The following is a 16,337-nucleotide window of genomic DNA, read 5'->3' as shown; positions in this document are numbered from 1 at the left end:
CATTGTACAGACTTCCACTGTTTTTCTCTCAATATAAAAGATATTCTCTATGGCCTACCCCAAGCCCTAACCCAAACCCTCACATAAAGCGCCAAACATTAGATACAATAATGAAAACATGTTCTGCCTGATCCTTTCACTGATCTTGAGAGATGCTTGAACACACAAATACACACTCACAGACACAACACACACTCTCAAGCATAACACACAGAGTACACATGCGGACATGAATGTGAATGAACACCCACGACATGCACACAGACGCCTGACAGAAGACTCTCGTAGAGATTCAATGAGAAACAAAGGGGATTGTGGGTACCTTCTGCAGCAGCGCCCCTAATGTGGCCACACCATGCGAGTGCAGGAGAGTCTCCTGGTTTATCGGGTGTCTCTGCAGGAAATGCTTGATCACCAGCAGGAACGTCGCCACTAGATTCTTCTCCAGTCTGGCCTCTGGTTCAGCAATGCCCCAAATAAAAACAACAGATCACAACAATATCAAAATATAAAGAAAATCTTAAACGCCTTATAATATGACAAAATCTTAAATCATATATTAAAAAAAAAAAGTTAATTTTATTATTAATAATGGCAGTAACCACGGATTATCTTGTGTGACAGTGCCCACCTGAGGCCCTGTTGGAGGGCAGTATGACCCAGTCTCCATCAGCGGGTGTTGCGGAGTCAGGGCTGATGAACTCCGACCCTGACGGCTCCACAGGATTTGAATCTGGGTTTAATAAGGTCAACTGCTCCAGGACTGGAAGAAGCACAGGGATCCCTCCGACACAGTTAATCATGTCCTGCAGAGAGAGAGAGAGAGAGACGCTGAGAGCAGCTGTTGGACCATCTGACAGATAAAGACATCATAAATAAATCAGGGAAACAGCACACATACTTTAATATCCCAGTTGACCACTTTATTTCCCGTCAGGCGACCGTGCAGCAAATTAGGGGACAAATCCAGACAAATGGGGTTCCTGCACGCCTGAGAATTAAAGAGCACAGTGATGAGTCAAATGTTAAAACCGCCCAACATGCAACTAATATAGAGTTGACATCTAAATTATTAACTCTCCTGTCAATTCCATTCAAATATTTCTTAAATGATGTTTAACAAAGCAAGGAAGGTTTCAGAGTATTTTCTATAGTATTTTTTTCTTCTGGATAAAGGTCTTATTTGTTTTATTTGGGCTAGAATAAAAGCAGATTTGAATTGTTTTTAAAACCATTTAAACAATATTATTAGCCCCCTTTAGAAATTCAGATGTTCAACAACCTTACAGTTTTATATGCCTTAACAATAAAAAGAAAAAAAAAAGAAAAGAATTGCTCGGTTGAGGATCGAACATGGATCGACAACGTCGTAACGCAACATGCTGACCACTGGAGCACAATGGCGATGTTATGCTGCGTTCACACCAGATGCGGAACGCGCGTCAAGCGCTAGTGATTTACATGTTAAGTCAATGCAAACGCGCGAATAGACATCCTGCGGCGCGATACGCGCGAATGGCGTTGCGCGAATGACGCAAATTGCGCGAATGGCGCAGGGCGAATTGAGCGTTTTGCGCGCTTGACGCACTTAACAAGCGTTTCACGTGAATCTCTCGATTTCGAAAATCTGAACTTCAGCGTCAACCAATCAGAAGCTTGCTCTTGTGGGGGCGTGATTGTGACGTAGAACCTGTTGTTGGTGTTCCAAGGGAAATCCTCCAGCCTTCACCGACAACAGCCTCGGTCATCCAGGTTAAGTTTCTGGAGGAGTTTATGAGCTCACAGAGCTGGATGCACCTCTGAAAGGATGTAGTGCACTCAGACACGACTCTAAACGTATCGACGCTGTTTTCAGTCTTCATAAAGCACATAAACACTGTTATTTTCTTCATATAATCCATGTTAGCCATTTAGCTATGAAGCTAGAGTCTTGGGGCAGACAGAAGCCCTGCACATCACGCGAATCCGCATCTGTTCTGAAGTGAATTTGACATGTGAATGAATCGGGGTTTGACGCGTGAATGAAGCGAGTAAACTCAAATGTTCACATGGCTATTTATGCGCTAATAGCGCGTTTTGTCCATGCGTTCCGCGTCTGGTGTGAACACATTATTACACTTGTGTGGCCGGAATGATAGTTACATCATCGCTACTCTGCAGGCTGCATTTTGCTCATGGGGCTGCGAGACAATAAATAAGAAGAGCGGAGCTGCGGCAAAATAATGAATAAAAAGAGCAAGGCTATGGTCAAATAAATCAGAAGCACCCGAGATCAGAAGACAACGTTCAGACTAGCTAAATGTACCGTGCTCTGATGTCAAACGAACCTGGGTGCGGACCAAACGTGCTAGTGTAAACACCCTTAATATCACTTTAAGATGAATATTAGTGTCTTGAAAAATATTTAGTGAAATATTATGTCCTGTCATCATAGCAAAGATAAAATAAATCAGCTATTAGAAAGAGTTATTAAAACTATTATTTTTATATTTCCGTCCCTTTATTTTTACATGTATATACACTGCAGTTCAAAGCTTTGTGGTCAGCTGTTTTTGAAAGAAGCTTCTTATGCTCACTATTGCTAAACTGATCACCTTTGGAGAGTAGTGCAGCAGGAGTTTGGGTGCCAGCTCTCCCAGCTCCGCCTCCTGACTCCTGAAGGCCGAGATGCAGTTTGGTCCTGCGCTACAGAGGGCTTTGACATGAGTGGCCTGCAGCGGCTCGTGGAAGACCATAACACTGCCCAGCTGGCCCTGCAGTGATGTGGGACTGCCCCACTCGCTGTCCTGCGTCCCGGCAGAGATCAGTTTGGTGACCGACTCGGGTTTGGTGCCCAGCAGTCCACCCCATCCCGGGAGAATGGCGCCGAAGGATGAGCGTCCGGATGGATGAGCTCCGGAAAACGGAGGATCGGGGATCTGAGATGGAGGAGGGGTGGTGGTGCGGTGACCCGCTGAACCGATACAGCATGACGTGAAGGCCTGAGAGATGGAAACATCTACACATCAACACTGAAAGAAACGTGATTGATGCAATATTTCACCCTACATTAATATGCAATTGTCAAGTCATCTGTCATACTTCCCTACTTTATACAGCAGTATGTTAAAGCCTGCAAACTCACTGCATGTTAAAGATAGTAAAATCCAGCTCACAAACTGCTTTTACATACTACATAATAGGGAAGTATGCCATTTCGGACGCACAGTGTGCATTAGTATCAGGGGCAGACTGGGACTAAAAATCAGCCCTGGCATTGTAGCCACACCAGCCCATATTACCACACAGACACAGCCCCATCCAAGGACATGCACATTCACTACTTATATTTGTGTACAGATGGTAAAATATGTAAGCGGTACCTATTTAAGAGATATTTAAACATTTATTGTATGTGACTGAAACAAAAACAACCTATTCATATATGCCAGGCGTGTCCAAACTATCTGCGGCCCGCAATCAGTTTTGTGGCGGCCCGCGAGGCTTTTTATAAATATCAATAGAATCTGGCCCGCTATACAAAAATGAACGTAATTCAATAAATAACCACCGGATGTCGCTATTACATGCATTCAATTAAGCAGCAGTTCTTGTTATGATCTATATATCTATCTGTCTGTCTGTCTGTCTGTCTGTCTATCTGTCTGTCTGTCTGTCTGTCTGTCTATCTATCTACATACAGTTGAAGTCTGATTTATTAGCCCCTCTTTGATTTTTTTCTTCTTTTTTAAATATTTCCCAAATGATGTTTAACAAGCAAGGACATTTTTACAGTATGTCTGATAATATTTTTTCTTTTGGAGAAAGACTTTTGTTTTATTTCGGCTAGAATAAAAAGTGGTTTAAATTTTTTTATGAACCATTTTAAGGTCAAAATTATTAGCCCCTTAAGTCTTCAGAACAAACCATTGTTATAAAATAACTTGCCTAATTACCTTAACTTGACTAGTTAACTTGATTAACCTAGTTAAGCCTTTAAATGTCACTTTAAGCTGCATAGAAGTGTCTTAAAAATATCTAGTCAAATATTATTTACTGTCATCATGGCAAAGATAAAATAAATCAGTTATTAGAAATGAGTTACTAAAACTAATATGTTTAGAAATGTGTGGAAAAAAATCTCTCCGTTAAACAGAAATTGGGGAAAAAAATAAACGGGGGCTAATAATTTAGGGGGGCTAACAATTCTGACTTCAACTGTATTTATATATATGCGTGTCTGTGTGATGTATGTAAAATTTGGCCCGCGACAACGTTTGTTTTTTTGCATCTGGCCCTCGGCCCAAAAAGTTTGGACACCCCTGATATATGCAATCATGTCATTCATTTTCTTTTCGGCTTAGTCCCTTTATTAATCTGGGAATCGCCAATTTATCCTGCATATGTTTTACACAGTGGATGCCCTCAAAGCTGCAACCCATTACTGGGTTACCCAATTCCCAATTGGCCAACCCAACTCACCTATAGCATGTGTTTGGACTTGTGAAGGAAACCAGAAGGAAACCCACGCGAACATGCAAACTCCACACAGAAACACCAACTGACCCATATGAGGCTCAAACCAGCGACTTTCTTGCTTTTGAGGTGATGTGCACTACCTACTGCGCCACTGCACTGCCACCTTTCGAGACTAGTTCAGTTAATTTTATGTCATTTTTTATGTCTGCGTAACCTTGGATTGGGTCGGCCCATCTCGAAACCAGCCGGTTGTTGCTGATTGGGCCAATGCTTAACATTTACTGTTATTCTTACTATTATCACCATCATCATCATATTATTCACATCTCGCACGAGATAAAAGCTGCCTACATTTAAAAAACAATACATATGAAAAAAAAAAAAAAAAATTAAAAAAATACATTTAAAAAATGGTCCGGCCCTTCTGGCATTTGCCAGAATTGCCAGATGGCCAGTCCGCCCCTGATTAGTATACATACCTATGCTTATGTGTTATACTGACAAACCATTGTTAATGTATGAACAGATGTCGCTCTCTCACCTCAGTCATGGTTGGGTATTTTAGAGGTGCTGATAGTTTCTGCTGTCCGTCCACAAAGATATAGACCAGACTCTGGCCAAACGGCCTCTTTCCTGGCACATGAACTACACCGATACTGTGCTGAAGGTCAAAAACATCTCATTAAGCTCAACTACACACACTAGACAGGCAGACCTCAGTTTACTGCAGAACATTTCCTCACCCAGAGCGAATCACAGAAGCAGTAGTCAGGCAGCATGACGGTGACGTATTCTTTCTTGGTGCACACAGCAACCACAAGAACTCCGGCTGAACTGATGAAGGCCTCAAACCCGGTACCGCCCGGGGTGAAAAAACTACAGATGTATGAAACAAAAACAAGTAGTTAAAGTACACAAATATCACAGTAAACAATATTTACCAATTAGTATGTCCACAGATTAGAGTCTTAAATTTGTTAATTTGCATGAAGCAATAGGAATTTAGCCATATAACAAATGAAAATAAAGTAAAAACACAACATCCAGACAAATGATTAGTGTAGAGTGTTGAATATACAGCAAATCAGGTGTTTAGAAAGTAAATGCAATGACTCCATACACTCACCGGCCACTTTATTAGGTACAACAGTCCAACTGCTTGGTAACGCAAAATTATAATCAGCCAATCACATGGCAGCAACTCAATGCATTTAGGCATGTAGACATGATCAAGACGATCTGCTGCAGTTCAAACCGAGCATCAGAATGAGGAAGAAAGGGGATTTAAGGAGAGGGTGCTCGCTGCAGAGCCATTTGAGGAGAGCTGAGCTCCAGCGAGGGGGAGCATGAGCTGTCGCTCCTCCTCCTGTAAGCTGTTTTAATGCGTACACCAACCCCACCCCTAACCCTACCCCCAGTGACATCACTCGTAGAAGAAGTGCAAAAAAGGTGGAGCTCATGCTCTGCAGCGAGCACCACTTGGATTTAAGTGACTTTGAATGTGGCATGGCTGTTGGTGCCAGATGGGCTGGTCTGAGTATTTCAGAAACTGCTGATCTACTGAAATGTTCATGCACAAATATCTCTAGGGTTTACAGAGAATGGTCTGAAAAAGAGTAAATATCCAGTGAGCGGCAATTCTGTGGGCAAAAATGCCTTGTTGATGCCAGAGGTCAGAGGAAAATGGCCAGACTGGTTCCAGCTGATAAAAAGGCAAATAACCACTCGTTACAACTGAGGTCTGCAGAAGAGCATCTCTGAACACACAACACGTCCAACCTTGAGGCGGATGGGCTACAGCAGCAGAAGGACACACCTGGTGCCACTTCCTGTCAGCAAAGAACAGGAAACTGAGGCTACAATTCACACAGGATCACCAAAATTGGACAGACAGATTGGAAAAACGTTGCCTGGTCTGATGAGTCTCAATTTCTGATGTGACATTCGCATGGTCGGGTCAAAATTTGGCGCCAACAACATGAAAGCATGAATCCATCCTGCCTTGGTTTGGGCTGGTGATGGTGGTGTAATTGTGGGGGGGGGTGTTTTCTTGGCACACTTTGGGCCCATTAGTACCAATTGAGCATCGTGTCAACGTCACAGCCTACATGAGTATAGCTGCTGACCATGTCCATCCCTTTATGAACACAGTGTCTCCATCTTCTGATGACTGCTTTCAGCAGAATAATGCGCCATGTCATAAAGCGTGAATCATCTCAGACTGGTTTCTTGAACAAGACATTGAGTTTCCTGTACTCAAATGGCCTCCACAGTCAGCAGATCTCAATCCAATAGAGCACCTTTGAGAAGTGGTGGAACTGGAGATTCCCTTCATGGATGTGCAGCCGACAAATCTGCAGCAACTGTGTGATGCTATCATGTCAATATGGAGCAAAATTTCTGCGGAATATTTCCAGCACCTTGTTGAATCTGTACCACGAAGGATTAAGGCAGTTCTGAAGGCAAAGGGCACTAGTAAGGTGTACCTAATAAAGTGGCCGGTGAGTGTATAAAATATTTAATTAGTTCATAATTATTTAAAAGCTTTTTTTTATAATTAAAAAATCAAATAACTAAATAAATACTGCTATACTTTCATAAAAAAACTGGTCAGGTTCTACAAAATATGATGCAGCACAACTGTTTTCAACTGTTTGATGTTTTTTTAATTATTATCAAACTAATAAAGCGTTTTTAAAAACTGCATCTTTACCTTAGTATTACCTTAGTAACTACCCAAGTATTTTATTAGCATTAGCTTATATACACACATGGAATATACAGATTAAAACGCTGATTTCCACCCTCACCTATACAACTGCTTTCTCTTTTCTCCTTTGCTGGGCGGGCCCAGCTGATCTTGGTCCAATGACAGCCAAGCAAAAAAGCTGAAGGCGGAGCCTGGCCAGCGGAGGATAGTAGGCACCGCGATGCCAGCCATGGGTGGTGACAGATCAAAATACTGCATGGCACTTTCCAAACCCTGTTTGCGCACCATCCCCAGCAGTGAACACAGCACCGGTCCCACATACGGGTGAGCGCGGCCCGGCTCGTCCTGACGCAGGAGCCTCAGAAGAAGCTGGAGCTCGGAGGAACTGAGCGACTGACTGCCCAGAGAGCCCAGCAGAGCCACCAGACTCTCGGCACAGGCCCGGTGCAGCCGCTGGTGTCTCTCCAGAGCCGACAGCACCACAGCAGTCATGCAGGAGTTGACGCAGGTGGCTCGCGTGCGCCGGTTTAGACCGCAGATACGCCGGAGCCAGTCGGCGGTGAAGATCTGCAGCTCGGCAGAGTCCAGCTCTGGGAGCCACTGGATCAGGAGCAGCAGAGGATCCACGTTACTGATGCCCAGCAGGCCGACAGACGAATGCTCTCCTTCAACAGCCTGATGAACATGAGGATGAAGAGAGAGAGTCTGATGGTGAGACATGGTGAGATGTCCACTGAGAATGACAAAAATGCTATTGCATACTGTGGCTGACATGTTATCAGAGTAATAAAAGTCTGCTAATACCACGTGGAAACCAGCAATTTCATGGCACCAAAAAAAAAGTAAATCATGCTAGAAACATGTTAGCAATGTACTAAATAATCATGCTAGTAGCCTGCTTTCAATACTATAACATGGTAAATTGTGATATACAGTTTCTAAATTAAATTAAAATGTTTCTAAATTCAATTAAAAGCATGCAAACAACCTGAATTTTACTAAACCAAGCAAAACACTTGTGGTCGTCAGTATGCTAATCATGACAACATATAGCATCGTGCTAGAAATGTGATAGTAACAAGCTAAAATGTAAACAGTGCACCAAATAATGTTCTCAATATGCTAAAACATGTTCGACCATGCTGGAAAAATGCTAGCAATGCAAAAAATATAACAGCATTTTGTTAAATAATGCCAACAACATGCTAAAACTCGCCAGCCATGTGTTAAAACATGTTAACAGCATGCTAATCATGCTCAAACATGCTGGTAGCATGCTAAATGTTAAAACGTATGTGTACAAAAATTTTATTACACTTGCATCATATTTGTTTATTACAGTATATGTGCTTTGAAATGACCTAATCCATATAACACTAAATAGACCCTTTTCACATGACGTCACATGGTGTCCGGTTTCACTCCAAGCAGTGTATCATCACTTCCGCCTACACAGAACCCCCATTGATAACTCACCCAGTCAGCTGTATATTTACTACAGAAACAGTTAGATGATGACCACGACTGTTTTCTGCTGTCTGCATTCAAGGTGAGGCATCTGACATCTAAAAAATCTTACAGATCATCCAGATTTCTGCTTGAACCGAGAAAATGGGACTTTCAATAGAGTGCATTGCTTTGTGTTGCTGACTTTACTGCAGATGAAGTTGGTATGCATCTGTCAGCATTTGTCAAATAAAGATTTCAGATGTTTACACGGCTGCTGGACAGTTTTTTATGTCAAATTTATTTCATTTGTGTGTCTTGAAGAATAAGTATGATATAAAACTGGGTGTTTTACTGTTGTTTTTACAGTGGACAGCTGATTCACAAACATATTCACAGGGCTTGGAGAGAACCTGCAAAGGAGGACTTACTTTAAATATTGACGATAATAACAAAAAATAAAGTTACAAGAGCTTAAAGGGTCACGAAACACCAAAACACATGTTTTGAGCTGTTGACAGTCGTATATGTGTCCCACACTGCTAAATACACTATTAGGACACCTATATTTCACTAAAAAGTGTAAATTGGTTGTTTTTGCGTTATTTCAAGCAAATTCGTACTTCCGGTTTGAAACAAATTTTTGAAGCTGCGTCACGGCTATGACATAACAGCGTGTATTCCAGCGTGCAGACTGGACGACTGTGCCAGAGTGAGTCTTATTACGTCTTACAGTGTGATGCATTAATGCATGAGTAAGGCTTGGTTCAAACCAATCAGCGCGCTCTATTGTGGAACTTCATTAATATTCATTACTGTCACAGTGTTTAGACGGCAGAGACGCCACGTTGTGTTGGCAAAACAAGCGTGAAGTGTTGCTTTTATAGTTTGCTGCAGTTAAGTTTCGTTTTCATTTTCTCTCTGTGAGAGCGCAGCTGGAGTCACGTGTGGATTAACAGTGTACGCGACGCTCGACAACAATAACTTACGTGTCAAAGGAGGAACATTGTTTACCTGAGAGCTGTTCTCATCTGCAAACACTGAGATCCGGATTCGCTTGTAGTCTCCTCTTAATAAAGACGCGGCTCTAGTTGCTGGTGATTGTCCTGTCTCTACAGATTTGGTAAGTGAGCGACCAGTACTCTTTGTTTATTCAGTTTGTTCGTATCGATAGTGTAAACATGTTAGCACTAAAACCAAACTTTAACCTCGTGTAGGATTTTCACCCCATTTTGTGAGCGGAATAACACACGCGGCTTTCTGACGCTACCTGCCGTGTGCATCTAAGTTTCCGGGAAATGCTGAGGGGTTTTTTCTCTCATTCGCCGTGCGATATCAAACATTGCATGAAAAATACACGCTTACAACAGTTCCTCGAATCAAATATCTCGTTTATCGCGAGGGACATGAATGAATTCCCTGAATGAAAGAGCCAAACTGCAGTTAAAGTCCACCATTTAATAATTTGGCAAATAATTCGACTACAGATGTCCATGTAAACACAGTCCCTTTCTCCCCTGTTGGGTGTGTGTTTTGACTCTAAAAGTCAGCGAGCCCAAATAGACACTCCCACACCAAGCCTCTTTTCTTCCTCCGACACTCCCCCCTAAACAAAGCTGGACACGCCCACTTTTCTGACTTTTTTCCAAAGTAGAGGTGTAAAAACACCCTGCTGAAACGAGGGGGTTTCATGGCCCTTTAAAGTGCTTTAAAAAAACTAGTAAACTGAGACTGAGATAGACTCTCTACAATGAGCATGCTTTGCACCATTTTCTTAAAAGTACTATGCCAAATAAAGAGTTTTCTTCTAAACAATAACAAGTGCTTAAAGTGCTTAAATAACAAGTGCTAAGGCCAGACTTTTGTCCTCTAATGACTGCACAGTTGGCAAAGAGGATGCTGGTAACTTGTCTCCACTCCAATACAACTCCATGCCCAATACTTTAATAGTCTTAAATAACAATGTGCAATGTTAATATATTCAGCTGCAAGTTTTCCAGAGAAGTGTGCCATTCATTCAAAGGGTAAACCGGAACTAAAAATACACTCAAATAGGGGGAAGTGAAGTGTCGTCATTGTGAAAAGGGTCAATGGGATATCATCTAAAAGTGACTGAAGTGTTCACCTACCATGTTCATAAGTTCCTTCAACAGGTGTCTGGATGGTTGACCCAGCGACACCAACACCTCATACAAGTGAGTGTAGCCAATTCGCTCCTTAAACACTTCCTACAAGACAACAAGAATCCTTATTCATTTACTAATAGGTTTGCATTTACCAATTCCACTCTCTTACTATTTTGAAGGATCTAAAGGGGGTGTGCTAAGAATGAAATCTGCTTCCACATCTGGATCCACCAAGAGGAATTCTCTCTGCACAGTTTAATGAGGGACCCTCTGATTACAACAAACCTTTGCAGCAGGTGACTTGAGCATCACCGTCGTGAGCGTTTTGATCGTCGCCACGGCAAGAGAGTCCAGCCTCCCTTGGAACACCTGATTGGAGGAAAAGAGCGTCAATCAAAAGCTACAGCCAATGATTGAAGACTACAGCATGTGGCCTGTTCTATTCCTGCCATATCTGTTCACTTTGCCATGCAAATGATGAGCGAAAAGCCACGATGAGGATCTTCCTTCATTACAGGAACCATGCTTACAGGTACATGAACAGGCAGGAGTAGAATCAAGCAATTTCAAATGTTGATCGTATGTGTGAAAGTGTTTGAGGTCTGAGCCGATGATGGCATGAGTGCTCAGATCTGAAACTGTAATGACTCTCCCCAACACCAAATACACACACTTTATATACAGTACATGGGTAGTTGACAAAAAGCTTTTGTTTGGTTTTTGAAGAAAACTAAAATTATTTTGATGAGGTTTGAGATCTGATGTTTGAGAATTGTTTTCACTTTTACTGTACTGAACACTGTAAAACACCTGTAAATGAGCAGTTTTCCATATGTTGTGATTCATGTTATTATTATATTTCCCCATTTATTTATGCTTTTGAGTTGCATTGTGGGACCATGATCTTTTCCTTCAACAACTTTTATCCTTGAAAAATTCAGTGACTTTTTCAATAGTTTAAAGCAGGGGTTCTCAAACTGTGGTACGTGTACCACTAGTGGTACGCAGGCTTACTTCTAGTGGTATGCTGAGGAATCACTGAGTGATGAAAGAAAAAAGGAATATAATTTGAATTATTTGATGTGTACGATAACACTAATGGGATCAGCACTGGCTGTTCTCTAAAGTCTACGATCAAAGCGATGTGCTTAGAACGTTTACTTAAGTGCATCGCAACATCAGCTGCTAAAAATCAATCCAAATGACAGAACTAGAGAAAGAGGTGTGTGGTGCTTGCAGAGCAGATACGCGCTAGAGCAGTGGTCCCCAACACTCGAGTCAAAGACCGGCACCATTCTATAGATCAATTGGTAATGAGCCGCACAAAAAAATTATTAATTATTTCCGTTTTATTCATAATCAGAGTCTGAACAATCATTTATTTTGAAAAATCTTTTATTTTAAAAAAAATGACCGTATTCTCTACTTACGTCTCGGTCACTTGAGCATCAAAATTTAACCCCGGGGCTAATAAAATCAGTAAGAACTGCAGCACGACGCGCTTGCGTATTCCAGGCTTGCCAAGTTAAAAACATCTTAACTTTTCAGAATCCCGCACCGCGAGTCACGTGACAAGAACTGACTGATCAGCTTTATATTTAGTATGCAAACACAGAACACCCAAACACTGCAGTGCTTTTTAATTTCTCCATCAATAAAACTTGTATCAGAGTGCAATGTTTGTCAGCTTGACATCCTCTATAAAAACGGGTTCCCTACCAATCTACATACAAGTTAATGTTTACATTTCAAAAAGTTTTACAAATATGTACATGCAACATATATTTCAAAGTTGATCAAAAATTGTATAAATACGAATATGCCTCAAAATGTGCAGAACTGTAGCTGCTTAGTTTGGCCAACTACGCTAGTGTATTTCAATAGTGGTCATTATGGTGGTACTTGGAGAGACAATCTTTTTTGAGGTGGTACTTGGTGAGAAAAGCTTGAGAACCACTGGTTTAAAGTGATATATTGTCTGGGTTGGTGTTGTATATTACGCTACAAAATCGTGTAATAAACTGCCAGTACATTTACTGTTATTTTACAGACTATCCCTTTATTAATCGGGGGTCGCCACAGCGGAATGAACCGCCAACTTATCCAGCACATGTTTTACGCAACGGATGCCCTTCCAGCAGCAACCCATCACTGGGAAACATTAAACACACTTATTCATAGACATCTGCCTCGCATTATTTTTTAACTTGGTTTTATTTTATTATAATCTTCTTTTTTTTATTTATTTTAATTTATTTATTTGTTCACCTTTTTTATCAATATGTTATTTGTATTTATATATTTTTTTCTATTATTATTTCTGTAAGGGTTGTTTGATATGTTTGTAAAATGAAAAAATGTTAAATAAATCATAAAAAAAAAAAACACACACACTTTTTCACAAACATACTTTATGCTATGGACAATTTTAACTTACCCAATTTACCTATGCCACATGTGTTTGAACTGCGGGGGAAACTCGTGCTAACATGGGGAGAACATGTAAACTCAGAAATAACAACTGACCCAGCTGAGGCTCGGATCATTTTACAGACTTATTTCTTTATATATTACATCATAACAATTAATTCTGGAAGACTAATTCTCCCAGAATATTAAAATCAACTGTAGGAGGTAGATCTTTCGGTAACACTTTAGATTAACTATCCGTTATAACTAGTTAACAGTCCATTAATAAACTGTTAGTTAATGAGTTTTAAATGACTTGTTAAATGAAAGTTAATAGTTTGTTAATTTTTTATACCTGTGCCTTATACCTGAAAACTTAATGACAACTGCGCTGGGGCATGGTATAAGGCAACTGTGCCTAGTGTGAGTACATCCTTAATTTATAAGAGCTGTAATTTATTGAACTACAGTTGCGATGGTTACACTACAGGACGGTTTTGAGATTTGCCTCAAAAGTGTAATAAATATAATAATAACAAAGCAGTTTACATAACACAATGTCTGTGGAAAACAAAAACACCTAATTACCACATTTTTAATGATCTCAAAACTAATTATATTCATTTTTGTCATGTCTGACATGTTAAACTGCAACATCACGTCAACAACCCACATACACTGACAATACACCCCATCCACACCCATAAAAAATCTGTCCAGCCATGCCTTGTCAAGACACTCCTGATTGGCTGCAAAAATCACATGACACTCAGTCGTTGCAATTGGCTTTTTCGTTAGACGTTAAAATGACACAGGCTGGCTGGAGAGTGACAACACTGAGCATCAATGAACATGAAATCAAGGAGGTTTTTTTCAGTACAGCGCTAAACACACACACACTGCTATTGTGATAATCTCAAAAACTGCTGAAGTCACAGATTCCAGCCCTATTACCAAACCACCAGAGGAAAGGCCAAGGGGAACCAGAGGGAAACAAGCAAAGCAAAATAAACAGAATGACATGATTACTCAAAGCATGACTGGATAAATAAACTGAAGACCACTCCATGACTAGCTCACACATTCACCAGCACTTTAAATGCAGAAATTGACTGCGGACAGGAAATGCTGGATGCTTTATAAAACAGGGCCGGCCACTTAAAAGTAAAAATGATAAATATTTCTCCAAATGAATGGGATTTGTGCATTTATGAATTGTATTTCGAATTTATGAATTGTATTTGTGTATTTATCAATTGTGCATTGACTTTATGTATTGTATTTGACCTGCGTTTTGAATCTACAAACTGTATTTGTGTATTTATGAACTGTGCATTGAATTTACGACTTGTATGTGTAGTTATGAATTGTATTTGCATATTTACGAATTGTATTTGTGTATTTACGAATTGTATTTGAGTTTTTATGAACTGATTTGTGTATTTACGAATTGTATTTTTGTATTTTTCAACTGTATTTGTGTATATACAAATTGTATTTTTGTTTTTATGAATTGATTTTGTGCATTCATGAACTGCTTTTAAGCTACGAATTTTATTTGTGTATTTACGAATTGTATTTGTGTATACATGAACTGTGTTTTGAATTTACCAATTATATTTGTGTATTTACAAATTTTATTTGTGTATTTATGAACTCTTTTGAAGTTACGAATTGTATTTGTGCATTTACGAATTGTATTTGTGTATTTTTCAACTGTATTTGTGTATATACAAATTGTATTTTTGTTTTTATGAATTGATTTTGTGCATTCATGAACTGCTTTTAAGCTACGAATTGTATTTGTGCATTTACGAATTGTATTTGTGTATTTATGAATGGTTTTGAATTCATGAATTGTATTTGTGTATTTACAAATTGTATTTGTGTATTTATGAATTGTATTAGTGTATTCATGAACTGTGTTTTGAATTTATGAATTGTATTTGTGCATTTACAAATTGTATTTGTGTATTTATCAACTGTGTTTTGAATTTACGAATTGTATTTGTGTATTTATGAACTCTTTTGAAGTTACGAATTGTATTTGTGTATTTACGAATTGTATTTTTGTATTTACAAATTGTATTTGTGCATTTATGAACTGTGTTTTAAAGTTACGAATTGTATGTGTATTTACGAATTGGATTTGTGCATTTATGAACTGTGTTTTAAAGTTACGAATTGTATGAGTATTTACGAATAGTATTTGTGTATTTATGAACTCTTTTGAAGTTACGAATTGTATTTGTGTATTTACGAATTGCATTTTTGTATTTACGAATTGCATTTGATTTTTTTACAAATTGTATTTGTGTATTTACGAATTGAATTTTTGCATTCATGAATTGATTTTGTGCATTTATAAACTGTGTTTTGAAGTTCCGAATTGAATTGTGTATTTATATAATATAATATAATATAATATAATATAATATAATATAATATAATATAATATAATATAATATAATATAATATAAAATAATATAATATAAAATAATATAATATAATATAAATACAATATAATATAATATAAAATAATATAATATAAATACAATACAATATAATATAAATACAATACAATATAATATAAAATAAAATAAAATAATATAATATAATATAAAATAATATAATATAATATAATATAAAATAATATAATACATTATAATATAATATAATATAATATAATATAATATAATATAATATAATATAATAATATAACATTTATTTAATTGTGCCTAAAAATTATGTAAGTTCAGAGAAAAGAAATCACAAATAAATAAAATTAGGCAAAAATCCTATTTAATCAGCAAACTGTATATGTCACCCACCCCTACAAGCATGGTTTATATGTAATTTCGCAACTCAGAGTAAACCTGGTGAGGTAATAGAGAGAGAGGAGGCGTGGTCTTGTCTTGGAGTGGTCATGTGGGCGGCGGGGCAGGAGGCGTGGCGAGCAGGAGCAACAGGCAACATGTAGGTGGTACCTGAATCTCACTCTCTCCTGTCAGTAACCTGTTGGTTAAATCTTTCTGGTCCTTGTCTGCAGTTGTGCACCTAGCGTTAACCAGCTGCCGGACGACCGCAGCAAGCACAGACGGTCAGATGAGAGGAAAGTGCAGAGGGTTAAGGTTAAAAAGGTAGGAGGTCAAAGGTCATGATCCTACGTGCCTAAGTGTTCTGTCACT

General features: G+C 39.1%; 1 protein-coding gene across 6 annotated transcripts in view; it reads right to left on the bottom strand.

Moving 5' to 3' along the window:
* Positions 1-16,337, bottom strand: part of nbeal1 (neurobeachin-like 1) — a 121,748-nt gene that overhangs the window by 60,857 nt on the left and 44,554 nt on the right. For 3 of the 6 annotated variants that reach the window (XM_021476984.3, XM_073953561.1, XM_073953559.1), the window contains 10 exons: positions 16,137-16,220; positions 11,026-11,109; positions 10,744-10,842; positions 7,269-7,843; positions 5,202-5,334; positions 5,000-5,119; positions 2,595-2,981; positions 902-991; positions 632-806; positions 323-456 (listed from right to left, as the gene is read on the bottom strand). In XM_021476984.3, coding sequence (XP_021332659.2) covers positions 323-456; positions 632-806; positions 902-991; positions 2,595-2,981; positions 5,000-5,119; positions 5,202-5,334; positions 7,269-7,843; positions 10,744-10,842; positions 11,026-11,109; positions 16,137-16,220 — 1,881 coding nt within the window. The remainder of the gene's footprint in view (positions 1-322; positions 457-631; positions 807-901; positions 992-2,594; positions 2,982-4,999; positions 5,120-5,201; positions 5,335-7,268; positions 7,844-10,743; positions 10,843-11,025; positions 11,110-16,136; positions 16,221-16,337) is intronic. The other 3 variants (XM_021476985.3, XM_073953562.1, XM_073953560.1) reach the window with 1 other exon arrangement.

The sequence above is a fragment of the Danio rerio genome, chromosome 6, assembly GCF_049306965.1.
Source record: "Danio rerio strain Tuebingen ecotype United States chromosome 6, GRCz12tu, whole genome shotgun sequence".
NCBI lineage: Eukaryota > Metazoa > Chordata > Actinopteri > Cypriniformes > Danionidae > Danio > Danio rerio.
This window is presented reverse-complemented; position numbering and strand designations above follow the sequence as displayed.